We start from the raw sequence: 18,510 nt of genomic DNA, 5'->3' as shown, positions 1-18,510 counted from the left end.
CAAAATATATTATTGTATATTATACACTCACCTAAAGGATTATTAGGAACACCTGTTCAATTTCTCATTAATGCAATTATCTAATCAACCAATCACATGGCAGTTGCTTCAATGCATTTAGGGGTGTGGTCCTGGTCAAGACAATCTCCTGAACTCCAAACTGAATGTCAGAATGGGAAAGAAAGGTGATTTAAGCAATTTTGAGCGTGGCATGGTTGTTGGTGCCAGACGGGCCGGTCTGAGTATTTCACAATCTGCTCAGTTACTGGGATTTTCACGCACAACCATTTCTAGGGTTTACAAAGAATGGTGTGAAAAGGGAAAAACATCCAGTATGCGGCAGTCCTGTGGGCGAAAATGCCTTGTTGATGCTAGAGGTCAGAGGAGAATGGGCTGACTGATTCAAGCTGATAGAAGAGCAACTTTGACTGAAATAACCACTCGTTACAACCGAGGTATGCAGCAAAGCATTTGTGAAGCCACAACACGCACAACCTTGAGGCGGATGGGCTACAACAGCAGAAGACCCCACCGGGTACCACTCATCTCCACTACAAATAGGAAAAAGAGGCTACAATTTGCACGAGCTCACCAAAATTGGACAGTTGAAGACTGGAAAAATGTTGCCTGGTCTGATGAGTCTCGATTTCTGTTGAGACATTCAGATGGTAGAGTCAGAATTTGGCGTAAACAGAATGAGAACATGGATCCATCATGCCTTGTTACCACTGTGCAGGCTGGTGGTGGTGGTGTAATGGTGTGGGGGATGTTTTCTTGGCACACCTTAGGCCCCTTAGTGCCAATTGGGCATTGTTTAAATGCCACAGCCTACCTGAGCATTGTTTCTGACCATGTCCATCCCTTTATGACCACCATGTACCCATCCTCTGATGGCTACTTCCAGCAGGATAATGCACCATGTCACAAAGCTTGAATCATTTCAAATTGGTTTCTTGAACATGACAATGAGTTCACTGTACTAAAATGGCCCCCACAGTCACCAGATCTCAACCCAATAGAGCATCTTTGGGATGTGGTGGAACGGGAGCTTCGTGCCCTGGATGTGCATCCCACAAATCTCCATCAACTGCAAGATGCTATCCTAACAATATGGGCCAACATTTCTAAAGAATGCTTTCAGCACCTTGTTGAATCAATGCCACGTAGAATTAAGGCAGTTCTGAAGGCAAAAGGGGGTCAAACACAGTATTAGTATGGTGTTCCTAATAATCCTTTAGGTGAGTGTATATGTCATAACGTGTCCCGTAGAGTTCAAGGGGAGGTGGTAGATAGGCTCAGGACTCAGATATTATCCAAAGAGGATTTTTATGCCAGTGGAGAAGGAGTGTACAGATTCACAGTGAGGTGTCAAAGAAAAAATGACGAAATTAAATCAAAATAAAATATTCACAAAAATGAATATACTTGACTCAGTGCAAACTGATGTATCAACAACCGCAAGAAAACAAATTGCTACAGGCAGCAAAATCTACAATGGATACATTCAGCCATATGACCCAGTCTTTACCTTCCCAAGGTTCAGTTTAGACTGGCTTATATAGCCTAGGACAAGCTCATTACACCCAAGACCATACCAACTGCAGGGGCATCAATACCAAAACCTTTGTAGCCTAAACATATGACCATTTAACCATTTAACTTTCAAAAATAAATAAAAATAAACTCATTCAGCAATTTAAACAACATGTAAACACCATAGGACATTTATCCATGCCTACATCCATGCCTAGAAATGGTTTAACCCAACACAAGAAAAAGGGATGCTGTGGTCCCACCCGCTCCTTTAAGGAGTCACAGGAACAGGATATGGTGAGTAGACAGCATGTGGGGCAACTGTTTGCAATGTGGGAATAAATACAGATTTGAAATAATAAATAACAAAATGTATAACTACCACTTGTCTCTGTGTGGTTAATGGGAAAAATACATCAAAGGAAAACTACAGTAGACATAACACGTTGTGATGACCGCTGATATGTGCACTTATCTGCAATCAACTCAAACAGCATATCTTAAACTTATTATAATTGAACGTTATAGAATAATAAATCTAGGGGGATGACGTCAGAGTAACGCATGCGCGTAGTTCGAGACACTGTGCGGAAGATGGCATACCACTAGACGCTGAACAAACTATCACTTTCACTTTCTATTTTTTTCCCTTTATCTCCGCTCCGGTACTATTTATTTTATTTTTTTTTGCTCGTTTGGAGCTATCACACTTGAATTTATATTCTGCAATTGGATTTTATTATACCCCTCGCCACGTTGGAAGAACTCGAGGACTTTATCGACTCACATTACAACAAATACTCCATACTGGAAGATCTTGAGGACTCTATCAGCTCACGCCACGAACAAAACATGCCACACAGATCCACCACCGGTAACGTTACCAAGAACACTCCTAAAAGAGCTCGCAATGAACGATCTATGTCGGAATCTCCAACACCTAAATGCTGTACCGAAAACAAAGAAATATTACTCTCCATACAGACTCAACTCACCGGCTTTGAAGCCAGACTGTCACTCATCGAAGTATTACATAAGGAGATCCAAGCTCTACGCCATAGCCTCGAATTCAGTCAAGAACAAATAGACACTCTCAAACAAGAAAACAAATCATTAACAGTATCCGTTCAGTCACTCACTACACAACTTTCCACTAATACTGTTGATTTGAAAAATGTGAGGCTACCATCTTAGACCTTCAAACACGCAGTATGAGAGACAATCTTATTTTCTCAAGCATACCGGAACCAATTCACAAAAACCCTGAAGCAACAATACGAGCATTCATGTCCGAACAGCTCAAGCTCCCAGCAGAAACAGTGCAATCCATCAGCTTTCATCGGGTACACCGCATTCAATCCAGAAACAACCGAAATGATCGTCCCAGACCCATCGTTGCAAAATTCGAGCACTTCAAACAAAAATAACTGGTTCAACGTCAAGGCAACATCTCAAAGGCACGGACTTCAGACTCAACGACCAATACCCAAAAGAAATACTACAACGCCGCAAGCAGTTATTCCCCATTCGCAAACAAATGAGAGAAGAAAGTAAGAAAGCAGTTATAGTTGTCGATAAACTTTACATAAACGATCAGCTGTATCGGGACAAGACCATTACCCCCTGGCTGTTCTAATTTTCACACTGGTAAATATGCAACATCCATGTCTCTTCACTATCATGTTCTCTCTCTTTCTCTCTATCTATCTCGCTCTCGTCTCCATCATACCTATATCTATATGATAACTATATGCATTGAAACATTAGCACAGGTCTTGTAACTACAGTTTCCCTCTAGTAACTTTAGCTACTATACTGTCATTAGTAATGTCTATGTTGGTGTCTCTGTCTCCGTTGTTATTGTTATTGTTAGTTATATTATTTTTTTGTATTATTTTATTACTGTCAGTATCCAACTTTAGCTACCATGCTGTCATTATTAATGATAGGTGTATTATTGTCAGTGTTAATCACTTTGTCTACCCTGGCCTATACACCCCCCCACCACCATCCATATCCCCCCCTCGTTCCCCATTCTTTCGCACACTAACCTTTGCTTTCACAATACAGATAACTCACGCTTCTATACATTCACAATCACTTATTAATAACATTTCATACACTCTCATCCATTTATGCTCATCTGCACATTACATTCAATTAGACAGAAATTATCACAGTTAAAGTATGTCCAAACTGTCTTTCCTAACATGGAATATTCGTGGTATTGGGTCTCAGGCAAAGAGGGCCAAGGTGTTTGACCATTTAAATAAATTACAGGCAGACATTTGTCTCCTTCAAGAAACTCATCTGGCAAAATCTGATTGTAACAGAATCAAATCATCTCAATATAATCAGGTATTTTCTGCAAATTATAATACAAAACAAAGAGGAGTCTGCATACTGATTCATAAAAATATTTAATTTATTCATAATACTACAATCGCTGACACTGAAGGGCGCTATATTATCATTAATATCTCAATAGATAATAACCCAATTACAATTGGAAATATATACGGTCCAAACTCAGACGATCCAACGTTTTTCCAGTCTTTTTTCTCTGCCATATCAGACCTGACTGATTGCCCAGTAATAATTGCAGGAGATTTCAATACAGTCCTTGACCCTTCAATAGACCGTTCTGGTAACTCAAGAAATAAATCAATATGGCAATCCACATCAACAATAAAACAATTCATGACTGATTATGGTCTTGCGGACAGCTGGCGCTTACAACACCCAAGCAGAAGAGAATACTCATTCTTTTCTCCAGTCCATCACTCATATTCCCGCCTGGATTTTTTTCTCACAAGTAACTCCATGATTTCTAATATATCTCAGTCATCAATTCACCCAATTATCATTAGCGACCACGCCTCTGTCACAATTAATTGGACAATGACTCGTACACATAAAACAACACCTAGGTGGCGTTTTAACACCTCTCTCCTCCAAGATTTACAATTTGACGCCCTCATCAAGAAAGAGTGGGCATTCTTTCTAGAAACGAATGATTCTTCTAGGTTATCGCCCTCTCTTCTATGGGAAACAGGAAAAACAGTACTTAGAGGAATTATTATCATTTTCAGTCCACAAAAAAAAAAAATAGAACAGGAAAAAGAAACGCATTTAGAACAAAAAATTAAACATCTCGAATATATTAACATGACTAAACCAACAGTCGAAACCAAGAATAAATTAGAGTTATATAAATCAGAACTCAATGAAATAATTAACAAACGAACCCAATTTCTAATACATAGGTTAAGACAGGAACAATTTTATCATAGCAATAAATCGGGTAAATACTTGGCAAATCAAATTAAAAGAAACAAAGAAAAAACTATGATAACAGGACTCAGCAGGGAAGCTTACCTATTCACCAACTGAAATCAATCAAATATTCTATCAGTTTTACAACCAGCTCTACTCATCAGAAAAAGATCCAGACAATAAAGAAATTAACCACTTTCTCAAAAACATTAATTTACCTAAAATCTACGAGGACCAAAAAAATAAGTTAGAAACTCCAATATCTCAAGCTGAATTTCAGGCTGCACTTACTTCAATGCCAAATAACAAAACACCTGGTCCAGATGGCTTCCCGGCTGAATTCTATAAACACTTTTGGTCAATGTTGGCCCCACTCTTCATCCGAATGATAACCGAATCAAAACACAACTCATTGAATTACATTGAATTTCACCCCACTTCTAAAATCAATTCAGGAAGACCTCCATCGCTGGGCAAACCTACCACTTTCCATCATAGGCAGGATAGCCACAATCAAAATGACAATATTACCCAAAGTAATCTATCTACTTTCAATGACTCCAATACAGCCAACCACCGCCTGGTTTAAATCCCTAGACTCAGCAATTACAAAATTCTATTGGAAAAATAAGACTCCAAGAATAAAATTATCCACCCTTCAGAAACCAAAGAGCCTAGGAGGATTAGAAGCACCAAATTTTGCTTTATACTGTTTGGCAAATCATCTGCAATATGTACACAAATGGACTCACCCTAACCAATCCGATATCACCTGGCTAGACTTGGAACAAAATATGTGTAATAACTTTCAGATCTCAGACCTGCTTTTTTCCCCCCAGACAATTAAAAAACACTCCTGTTTCAAAGCACCCACAATTAGCTCGAGTCTGACAGCCTGGTGGAAATTCCACAATATTACAAACACAAAGCTTGCACATCTGAAACTCCCCCCAATTTGGAATAACCCTGATTTCACTTGCAATAATAAAACACTCAATTTCAATTCCTGGAAAGATAAAGGTATTACTCATCTGCAACATATTTTCGTCAATGGCAATTTCTCTACATTTGAAGACTTGGTCCAGAAATTTGGCATCACCGATAAACAATTCCTACAATACCTACAGATTAAATCATCAATTAAATCATCAATTAAACCAACCACTAACACTCCAAAGGTCAATTTAGAACTCACCCCACCTATCTCACAACTAATCAATATTCCATCCGCCAAAAAACTACTGTCCAAAATCTACAAAATAGTGATACAAACAGACATTATCATAAGTCTCCCCACTACAAAATGGGAACTGGATTTATCAATTCATATGGATGCCGATTTCTGGACTCAAGTCTGCAAAAATACTTTTCTTATGACCAAAAATACTAACCTACAGCTAATACAATACAAGACTATCCACAGGACTCACCTCACTGGACGAAAATTATTTCATATCATTATTTCACTTCAGACATCTGTCCACACTGCACTCAAAACTGCAGGGACACATATATTCATGCACTTTGGCACTGCACCCCTATAAAACAACAAATTTCTAAATTCTTAGCACCGCTGGCCCCCCCTGCCCGTGATTCAGTTTTCGCGATATCATTTATCATTCATCAACCTCAGCAAACCTGCTCTATTATCGTTTGCCATACCCCTTTACCACTTAGATAACTCATTTCTCACAATATTACATATCTACAGCATTAGGGAAAAATCAGCAGGATGGGAATAACTCTTTCACCCTCCACTATAAGCCTCAAAACGCTTCTCTATATCTCCTCTTCAGAATGGCTCACCGCCAACCTGCAATTCTCCTCTGTGTTGCTTTTGCCTCCAAAGGCCTGAGACTGGCTCCCTTGTGGGGGGGGGGGGGGGGATGGGCTGGAGGGGGGTGTTTACCTTGAGGGAGAACATGCCTCCCCTTTTACCGCGCCTCCACGGACCCCCTCCTCCACTGCAACTGCTGGGGTCGGCTCTACTCTGTACACCTCACTTTTTAATGCTCCTCATGCTAGATGGCCAACATTTACATTCCTATTTAAGAATTCAATCACACAATCAATCAATCAATAGGTAGGGAAATGGGTGGTGCTTGAGGTGGTTCTGAATAAGTTCTACCCCCTGCGCCGCACCTCTTTTAATGCACCTAGACTTCATTTAGACCCTAGAAGACATAACACAGGGATAGTGGGGTGTGTAGATGAGCTGGCCCGTCAGTAGGATAACAACTGACGGTGGGGGCAGGGGAGGGGGGGCAGAAGTGGAGAGGTGTTTTGGCACCGAGTTACAAACAATTGTATCATAAACCTAATTGTCTGCACCATAGTCAACAGAAACACAAAACCATAAATAACAAATGTAAAGAAACATAAGTCCATAAACAGTTTGTAAAGACTTCACATAGTGCCATAATCGCAGTAGTGATGATGTAATTTTAGCACCCGTCATCACAATATAATATACAAGATTATAATAATAACGTATTAATTCTAGATATTCAAGTGAATGAAGTTAATCCTATGCTCTCTCTTACCTTCACTGTGTTGACTGCCAGCACTTCCTGGTGCATAGCAATAGCTAGATAGCTCATGGTATGGAGGGGGTTGGCTGGGGTAAGTTTGTGGGTATTGATAAGGGAAAGTGTGCATCAGGGGCCAGGGTGTGGCCCCTGGCAAAGGCAAGGGTGCCAGTGTGTCCTGGTCTGAAGCTCCACTGGAACCATCATTGTCATTTAGCGAGAGATTTGCCATATCTGTGGGGAAAGGCAGAGGCGGACAGAGAGAAACAGAGGAAAAATCTATTAACATAAGACAGACCAGCCTACCATGGGAAAATATTTTGAGTGCCACAGGGATGACATCAAAATTCAGAAGACTAATTCTTATGGGGTTTTATAATGGGGTTTTTCAAATTAGTGAAGTGACGTGACGTGAAGGCTAAGTATGGCAACCCATACTTGTAATTTGTCCTCTGCATTTAACCCATCCATGTTAGTGGACACACATTAGGAGCAGTAAGTGGTGTCATCTAAAACAAAGTATTTTACTTTATTTTTTAATGAAAAAAAAAAAAACATTATAAAACCCCATGGGAAAATCTCAAGGGAGCCAGTGACAAATTAGTCTTCAAGGCAGTGGCATAGCTAGATTTTTAAAATGACGGGGCCACAATATTTATATCATTTTCATTACTTACCATACGTGGACTCGCTAATTAACATTAACACTATAAATTACTATAAATTAATTTGTTTGCGGTGCACCATAAAGATAACAAGATAAAATGTTGCCAATACATATGTAACTCTCCATCATTTATTTATTTGCCAAATGATGGAAATTTTCTTCAAAATTGCCATTTACGGAGTGTTTCGGGTAAGCAGATCCACAGCAGCTTTGGAGCCTATGCTCTGTTATTATGTATCATCATCCTTCTCCCGCTTTCTCATTGGTTTGCTTGGCATATGGGGGATTTCATGCACAGGAAAAACTGTCCGCTGATCACTCGCCCAAGTGGACAAATGTGCTGTTGCTGCCAGATTTCGATCAATGAAAATCACATTGTATTTGATACAAAACTAACTAGACTAAATCAAGTGAAAAAAAAAATCGTAACTATTTTCATAGTACTTCATTTTATTCATTAAGAAATACAATTTTTATGAAAATGTATAAACTGTTAAAGACAGATCTACTGTAACTATCTGAGGCTGTTAATCGATTGGCTATGCATTTGTTAAAGTCATCAATTTGCATTATCTCAACTTATTTTGAAAGAACATTTGGTTACAATTTATTTTAAGGTGTCATTGTTACAGTGTAATTATACATTTAAGTACTTAGTAATATTAATTAACAATATGTAGTTACATTAGGGTAGGATTAGGATTTGGTTGTTACTGTAAATCAAATGTACTGTACTAAACATTTTTTCTTTTATATAAAATATATATTTTACAAAATATTGTTTACTCTAAAATAACTATAAAATCAAAGACACACACACACACACACACACACACACACATATATATATATATATATATATATATGTGTGTGTGTGTGTGTGTGTGTGTGTATATATATGTGTGTGTATATATATGTGTGTGTGTGTGTGTGTGTGTGTGTGTGGAAAATAAGAGTATTAGTATTGGGCTCATTCTGGAAAAAGTGGTATCGATACTTCTATTTTTAATTTTTTTAAATAATAAAATAAATAATAATAATAAATTAAATAATAAATGCTCTATCATATTTTATCTTTTATTTAACAGCACAGTGAATATTTAGAACTGCTCTAGCAGCGTTCGACAAGTCAAGAGCAGTGAGTGATTTTCATTTGTTTTTAGATTAACATTGAGGACAAAGACATCAGTAGGTTTATTAGGTTGCTTCCACTTTAGGAGCAGCACATATCCAACATACTGTTACACACGCGTTGTCTTTTCAACTGTTTACGTTCACTTAAGACATAACCAACTATTTTCACAAGGATAATTGCCTGTACAGGCATTTTGAAAAAAAAAAGTGTGAATTTGTCTGTTCAAGCTCGCAAGAAGACAAAGAGAACTCGATTATTCGCGCACTGTCTGAGGCAGCTCTCTGGGCACGTGCTTGGGATGTTTGTGCACAGAAAATTTGAAATCTGGGGGGTGGGACATGTAAATGAGGGGGCCTAGGCCCTCCCAGGCACCCTCGTGGCTACACTACTGCTTCCAGGTTTTGACATCATCCCTGGGCCACTCTATAATGTAATGCTTGGTTCACACACTTTCACACCACTTCCATTTAAATGCAGTCATTTCCCAACAAACTGCAAATCAGCGATGCAGAAAACAATACAATCACATATTCTGGAAGCAAACTTATTAGGGGTGAAAAAGGTGACAAAGATTCCCAGAAGGGATAAATGTTTTTTTAAATATCAGCTTTAAAATGGATGCACATAAAATTTTATCATGAGGACATTTGGGAAAAACTTTTTTTCGTCTCTACTTCAGTTGTCTTAAACCACAATCATAAAATGTTTACAGGTTGGCAGGTCTGACAAAAGAGCTACAACACCAATGCCACATCATATGATCCATTCGAACATTGATCACACTTACAGTTTTCACAGTCGCTGAAGTCTCCAAACACATAGTAGCACTGCTCTGAAAAGGTGATCTTGTTCACTGTGTGTCTGATAAAACCAGCTTTCAGGAGGTTACTGGCATATTTACGAGCCTCTCGTCTATCCTGGAAGCCCTCAATGTGATGATAAAGCCACTCTACCACATCAGAACCTGTACAAACAGAACGAATTATAACAATGTCAAAGAAAATATCCTGCATTTGGTCCAAATTGATAATTACTACCTGATTTTTGACTCTAAAAAGCTCTCAAAAGATTCAGCAAACACTACAAAATTTTGTGTCTGGTAATTTTTCTTAAATCCTGTCAATTCAGAAACACAGAGCAAAGTAAGAATAAATAAATAAAGAAGAATGTTTTTAATTTAAAAGCCTGTTGGACAAAAACGTAGGGTGTAGATCTTTGGGTTTGGACACATTTAAGCTATACGTATATATGATACATACATTATACATATATATGTTATGTTATGTATAATGTAATGTACATATATATGTTATATACGTATAGCTTAAATGTGTCCAAACCAAAAGCTCTGTGTTTCTGAATTGATAGGATTTAAGAAGAATGACCAGACACAAAATTTTGTAGTGTTTGCTGAATCTTAATCTTAATATATATATATACATACACACACACACACACACACGCACGCACGCACGCACGCACACACGCACACACACACACACACACACTATATATATATGACACAAATACACTATATATATGACACAAATTCCACTTTCAATTTGATTAAGCATGAGCTAAATGAGCTAATATTCTCCTTGTCTTCTCATATTACCTAAAGTCTCATTTCCTCAGGCAACCTTCTATACATAAATTAATAATAATATTTTTCTCTATACTTTCATTGTTTCTTACTTTCATTTGTATTCTTGCCTGTACACCTTTGAACAGTCTTGGAAAACTGTATCAACATAACATAACATAACATAACATAACATAACATAACATAACATAACATAACATAACATAACATAACATAACTTCTCATGTTACTTACTCCTAAATCTCTTATTTATTTTATTTCTCATTTGTAAACCACTTTGGATTAAAGTATCTGCTAAATGCATAAATGTATATGTATATGTAATTATAAATCTCCCTTCCTTGGTCTTTGGTTAGACTCACCCAGGAATGCATTCGGGATGGTGATCTTCAGCCACATCCTGTCTCTGACTTCCAGGCCAGAGTCAGGAGAGGCCATGGCTTTAGCAATCGACGTCATATCAGAATGCAGGGAGAGCGAGAACTCATCAAACCCTACAGGAAAAGATAAAGATTGTAAAGGCTGAGAAGTGATGCCACATCCTTCTAGATTCTGACTGTAATAGGAGAAAACATGGTGAAAATGGAGATTTAAAAGGGATATGAAAACTAATTAAATCTTTTAAAAATTTCCTCTGCAGTACACAAAGACCATTTATTAAAACTAAGCAGCAAAAACAACTAATTCTGAAATCTGTGCTTTTCATGATGTTAAAATGAGATTTGTTGGGTCGCCGGTGGATGAGAAAAATCATTATAATTTGTTGATTGTAATAAAGACACGGAACTCTAATTTTATAGTAAAACGCAACGAATGTGAGTCACACTTTTAACTTTGTTTTCAACAACAGCGTATTTCTCTTCAGAAAAAAAAAAAAAAACAATCAAGGAAAACATATGCCTAGAGCACCTAGATGTCATTATATAAAACAAAGGGGGGGAAAAAACCTACAAAAGATCAGCTTTAAACTACTTTAACTAAAAATCCACAAGCTTAACAGAATTTTTTTCTGATAATTGTGTTTTCCAACATAATGATGGAATATTAACGTGATTGAAGCTTAACTTTTCATCAGGCACTTATTTGCAGACTCTAAGCTACACAGTTGCGGGGTCCACTTGCAGCAATGGAGGCAAAACAGTTCAGAGAGGATTTTCAAAAAGTAGAATTAAAGACAAAACAAAAGGAAGGAAAGAAAAGTACATTGTGGGAGCATTTTAGTGAAGTAGTGGTAACACTTTACAATAAGGTTCATTAGTTAACATTAGTTAATGTATTAACTAACATGAACAAACCATGAGCAATACATGTGTTATTGTATTTGTAAATCTGTGTTAATGTTTTTAACTAATGTTAACAAGATTTTAATAAAGGATTAGTAAATGTTGAAATTAACATTAACAAAGATTAATAAATGCTGTATAAGTGCAGTTCATTATTAGTTCATGCTAACTAATGCAGTTATCTAATGTTTACTAATGAACCTTATTGTAAAGTGTTACCGAAGTAGTTAACCAGGATGAATCAAGTGCTGGGTATGTGATATCTCACGGCTGTGAAGCACTGTATGTATAGGACAAGCTAATAACAGCCTATATCCAGCCTTTGCTTGGGATAAACATGTTTAATTTATTGTGTGTGTGTTTGGGAAGTTGCAGTGAAGAAACAGTGACATTTAAATTTAAGTTTGAAGGGAGTAAAGCCTGTGTTTAGGCTATTAAACAAATGCAATTTTGCCAAAGAACTGTTACTTTAAATAAATGTTTAAAAGCTGCCTACTTCAGGGTAATATGATACCATATCACCATTAACACTGAGAATTAGGACATCTGTAATGTGACGAGTAATGTGATCAGGTGCAGATATCTAAATCAGAGAAAAACAGAGATTTGTGTGGGTGGCGGATTGATGATTTATTTTTAACAGTGGATTCAGGTGACGTTAGAGCTGATCTCTAGTAGCTATGTAAAGATAAAGTAAACCCGCAGCCCAGGAATTAGCGCAGCGAATTGCGGTTGCTCATTTTACAGGCAATGACGTGTTTTCAAACATGTCTTAAAGGCACAACAGCAAAAACAGCCCATTTAATTTAATAATTTAATTAAAAGGTCACAATAAGGGTGGAAAAACTCTAGTACATTAGAAACTGTTGTACCGATCAGATTAAAATGGGTTAGAGAGAAAAGTAATGCACCATGGTACAACAGTGCTACACACGCTATCAAGAGAGAAACTAGTAATCAAGAGTGTAAGAAAAAATGATGTGGACGTCGAAGATCTCAAAAATGAAGTTTATTACAGCATAGCAGTGGCAAGGTACACAAAGCACCTTGGGTTCACCGGCGTCAGAATGAACCCAGAACATCCAAATCTTAAACCTTTTATCCTGTTACAGTTTACAACTCTTAATGTAAATTAAGTTGCTCCTGTTGTGACAGCTGTGGTCTGTATGTTAATGAAGTTGAGACACCCCATTGTCTGAGAAGGTTCTCTGTGTCCCACACCCAGTCCCATTCTACAATTGACTACCATTTGCTCAGGATGTGATCAACCCAAATGGTCAAGAAACAATATAACTTGACTGCCTTAATCTCTATGATAAGTAAGCCATTTTGGGGATGAGCTCATTCTAAAATATATTTAGGAGTGGAATCTGGGTCGAGGCAGACTTACAAGAGCGTCATTGAATTATTGCGTAATTGAGAAACAAACTTTTAAGGTCTTTAGAATCGTGTGGAAAGACAGCACTTCCGTTATAAAAAGGCTCTAAAGCATCCAGGGCCGAGCATCTCCGCAAACTAATAGAAAATAACCAAAACAAATTTTTTTTTATTTAGTACAGTGGCTAGATTAACAATAAATAGACATCACCTGAACAAATTATTCAATTACAGTTTAGTAGTAATGTCTTTATGAATTTCTTTACTGAGAAAATCGAAAGCATCAGAAATATGTACTACCTTTGACAGCGTCTAATGATTCAGCCTCAATTATCGCCCCTCAAGAACAATTGCAGTGCTTTACAACTATAGGACAGGAAGAGCTAAATAAACTTATCATTGCATCTAAACTGACAAAAATTTTATCAGATCCAATACCCACTAAATTATTGAAAGAGTTGTTACCTGTAGTAGAAGAGCCTCTTCTCAATATTATTAACTCGCCTTTATCTCTAGGTCATGTTCCAAGATCATTCAAGCTGGCAGTTACTAAGCCTCTCATTAAAGAAATCACAATTAGTTCCAAATGAATTAGCAAATTACAGACCCATTTCAAATCTTCCATTTATGACTAAAATACTAGCAAAAGTTGTGTTTGCTCAGTTGTGCTCTTTTTTGCAAAATAATGATATGTATGAAAAATTTTAGTCTGGATTCAGGCCCCGTCATAGCACAGACAGCACTGCGCTCATTAAAATGACAAATTATTTACTTCTAGCTTCTGACTAAGGCTGTATCTTAATACTAGTTTTACTTGATCTTGGTGCTGCGTTCGACACTATAGATCATAAAATACTCTTAGATCGACTACAAAATTACACTGGTATTCAGGGACAGAGATTAAAGGTGCTCTAAGCAATGTCACGCGTTTTTTAGGCCAAAACATTTTTTGTCACATACAGCAAACATCTCCTCACCATCCGCTATAGCTGCCTGTCCCCTGAACACACTGTAAAAAAACGCAGTCTCTGTAGACACCCCAGGCTCCACAAGCGGCAAGAAAAACAAACTGGGCTCACCCACGAAACATAACAAACTGTTCCAGCCAATAACCGACAAGAGGGATTTGGGGTGTGGTCTGGAGGGTTAGTGCGCGGATGAGGAAGAGGGAGGGTCGAGCTAGCCTCCGTTTTGTTTGACAATACTTTAAACGTCAACAAGAAGTGACGTCACCCAACATCACTTAGAGCACCTTTAAGGTGGTTTAGATTGTGCCTATCAGACTGTTTCCATTTTGTCAATTTAAATGGGGAAAAATCTAAGATAATGTCAGTTAATTATGGAGTGCCGCAAGGATCTGTGTTAGGCCCTCTGCTATTTTCAATATATATGCTGCCACATGGTAATATTATAACAAAAAATGGAATTAGTTTCCTTTGTTATGCCGATGATACTCAGTTATATATTTCATCACGACCAGATGAAATCTCTAAATGATCTAAGTTGACAGAGTGTATTAAAGATATAAAATATTTGATGACCTGTAATTTTCTTCTACTAAATTCAGCTAAGACTGAGTTTAACTGTCTCATTGGACCAAAATCATGTACACAGAATCTCTAAGAATACAATTTGCATTTAGAAGGATGTACTTCATCCTTCACGACCTGGGAGTATGGCGGAAAATCAATGACAAAAATATAGCTGCGAGCAGCGATTACGGGCCCAAGCCGGTGGCACCGCAACCCCGGAGCCTTTAGTTACCTAAAGGCACCGGGGATGGCGGTGCCGCCGGCTTTGGCCCTCCATCGCTGCTCGCAGCTATATTTATATATATATATATATATATATATATATATATATATATATATATATATATATATATATAAGACAGAAAATATTACTTGTCTTACCTTATTCTGATTTTATGATACACTCAAAATATTCCACAACAAATCCTTTAAATTTAATGTCAAAATAAAAACGAAAGTAAGCAGTGTTGGTCTCACGTAACCCTCTCATTAGAATCAAAATGTTTCAATATTTGCGATGTATTTGGATGCTAAACTATTCTTTATTATAGGCTTTGTACTTCACTCGTGTTCCAATATCGATAGAAAAAATCATCCTCTTCACACGCGCAAAAATGTGCTTGGAAACATCACAGTGGAGCTCTGCTTACTGTGAATGGTACAAATTGTACTACTGACTATTTAAACAGAGCAGTGTAATTCGTTTATGTTAGGTTGACTATTTTTATTATTATATTGTATTAGGGCTATAATGAACAGGCTGCGATGTCAAGATTGCAATTCTGGAATGTGTGTGTGTGTGTGACGCGGTTGCGGTTGAACAGTGGACACAAAAACATAAATAAAATGTTTTAGTTAATTCCTACATCCATAGGAATACATTGAAAATGCTCGCTCTACTCCGCACCATTATCAATGTCTGTGCGGACGTCTGTATTTTACTAGTATATAGTATACTATAGTTAGCGATTTAAAAGCCCTCAGCGGTGTCACACGTCGATTAACCGGTGGGAAAATTTTATCACAGTCACATCCCTAATATATTTATATATAAATACAATAGGCCTACCTGAAAGAGAATTTTACTTGCCCGACCAGAGTATAGCCTGATTAGAATGTCAATAACAAAAAAATAACTTGGGAGTCACTAAAACGAGAGATTATTCTAATTTCATTACATTCATTTTAAGTTGCAATCAGCAGTTAAAAATGAATGTATTACTGATCAATGGTAACAAGGTTGCACTGCTGAGGCTCATGCTGCTTCTCCAGGAGAATTGTAAACAAATGAGCGCAGCACACAAAAAAGCAAACCAGTTAACAACATACTGACTATAAAAATTACAAATATGGAGTTTTTATATATTTTATAACATATGATAGAGTTAAGCAACCTCACTTGACGAGTAGGCAACTATTTCCTGAATACAATCACGATTGAAACTGTGACATTGATTTCATACAACAGGTTAATAAACAGTTACAATTAAGTCACTTACATTTTAGATGCAATATTGACTGTTTTTGTTCTGTTTCAGCAGCAAAAATAGTTAAACAAAGATCACAGCAGAACCATTGCGCATCTCACAGCAACTTGTTTTCTCATTACTGAATGATTCAGCATTTTGAAACGAATCGGTTGACTTAAAGATTCAATGGTCAATCCATAAACATCTGTCTCAATCATGAATGACTCAGTCATTGGAACGAATCGTTTGAACGTATGAATCAATGACTCGCTCATTAAGATGGTCGCCTGGCGACACCTAATGGCGGTTTAGTGTTATGTTTAAAAGTATCATTTTTTCCAACGTGCACCATTATCAATGTCCGTGCGGACGTCCGTTTTTTACTTTCACTTTTATATTAGCGATTTAAAAGCACCCGCTCGTGTCACACGTCGATTAACCGATGGGAAAATATCCTCACAGTCATATACCTAATAAATTTATATTTAAATACAATAGGCCTACCTAGTAAAACGTTTTATATACTAGTTTGATATCCTTTTGGACACAAGAGGGCAGTATAGCCCTATGTTTGCTTTTTTGTTGAACCAAATAGCACTAAATAGCCTGTTTTTAACTTTTTCATACTTCTTGAATTGCAAAAACAGAATAAAATAGGTTTAGTTCTAATATTTGTATAATTTTATATAAAAATAAATGGTGTATAATTACATTTTTAGAAGTTATGAGATGTTTCCTGCTTCCTTTTTGACATTAATTTAATCCCTCGCCATAGCAAAACCGTTTGAGATATTCAATATCCGTTTACAATTTAGCATCATTAATATATTTTTATCATGTTGAAAAAGTTTGGTGGGAACAAAATAAACCTTTTAGGAGGAGTAACTAAAAACTCAGAGGCTGATTTAACAAAAAATCCATATTCAGACCAAAATATCTGACACCCTGTTGGTCGTAGCTAATAACTGTCAATTAGAAAGTTGTCCGGCTCGATGAGACCAATATACGTACTGATTTTTGTAATTGTGGGTAAAACTAACCCCCCCACTTTTGTCAAAAACATTTTGAAAGTGACACACTTCCTGCTGCCAGTTGGTGGCGCTATAACTTTGACTCACAATAGTCACATCCATCTGATCGGCCTCTTACCACGAACACACTGCTGAAGTTTCATCAAGATCAGTTAATGTGTGCAGAAGTTATAACACTTCGTGTTTCTCTTTTCTCGCCATAAATTCGTGTCCTCGCCACGGCCAAACCGTTTGAGATATCAAAAATCCGTCCGCAATTTAGCATCCTCAATGTCTTGACTTCATGCACACCGAGTTTGGTGGCGATTTAATTAATTCTCTAGGAGAAGTGTTTCAAATTCCACAGCAAGCGTTCTCCAAACAACCCATAATTGCTGACTTCCTGTTGGGCTGGCATAAAATTTAGAGCACGAAAGTTGTTCGGCCCGATGAGATCTATATGTGTACCGAGTTTCATATCATTACATGCAAGTGTGTTTGATTTATGGACAAGTGTTCGGATCCCGTTCCAGGGGGCGCTGTTGAGCCCTCCTGCCACGCCCGGGTACCAGCTTCAGCCCGGCCCTGATGGCCGCGGGTTCTGACCTGTGTGCAAAGTTTCAAGAGTTTTCGAGCACGTTAAAGGCCCCAAAAGACCCTGAAACCTTGAAAAACAGGAATTTTAAACAAATCTCACTCAAAAGACAAATCCCCCCACCCCTCACACACACAGAGACGCAGAGGCAGAGAGAGAGAGGGAGAGAATTCTCCAAAAAATCACATTCAAACCAAAATATCTCACTTCCTGTTGGTCACAGCTTATGACTATAAATTAGAAAGTTGTCCGGCTTGATGAGAACAATATACATTACGATTTTTGTGACTCTACTTAAAACTAAGCTCCCATTTTTGACTAAAGGTGGCGCTACTGAGCCCCTCACCACGCCCGTTTCTGAAACTTTGCACATGTCTACTGGATAATAAATGTGATGTGTCTGTCGAGTTTCATCCAATTTCAAGTATGTTAAGAGTCTCAAAAGCATCTGAAAAGAATATTAAAGTTTGATGCGTTGCCACGGCAACAGTATTTAAGATAT

At 37.5% G+C, this 18,510-nt stretch overlaps 1 protein-coding gene across 1 annotated transcript in view; it reads right to left on the bottom strand.

The window, feature by feature from the left end:
- The window catches only part of LOC307158336 (segment polarity protein dishevelled homolog DVL-2-like), a 175,887-nt gene that overhangs the window by 11,189 nt on the left and 146,188 nt on the right, over positions 1-18,510 (bottom strand). The window contains exons 12-14 of the mRNA XM_079870817.1: positions 11,105-11,236; positions 9,927-10,103; positions 7,353-7,571 (exon numbers count right to left, since the gene is read on the bottom strand). Coding sequence (XP_079726943.1) covers positions 7,353-7,571; positions 9,927-10,103; positions 11,105-11,236 — 528 coding nt within the window. The remainder of the gene's footprint in view (positions 1-7,352; positions 7,572-9,926; positions 10,104-11,104; positions 11,237-18,510) is intronic.

This window comes from Squalius cephalus (genome assembly GCF_949319135.1).
Source record: "Squalius cephalus genome assembly, chromosome: 5".
NCBI classification, from domain to species: domain Eukaryota; kingdom Metazoa; phylum Chordata; class Actinopteri; order Cypriniformes; family Leuciscidae; genus Squalius; species Squalius cephalus.
The sequence above is the reverse complement of the archived record's forward strand: the minus strand, read 5'-3'. Positions and strand labels throughout refer to the sequence as shown.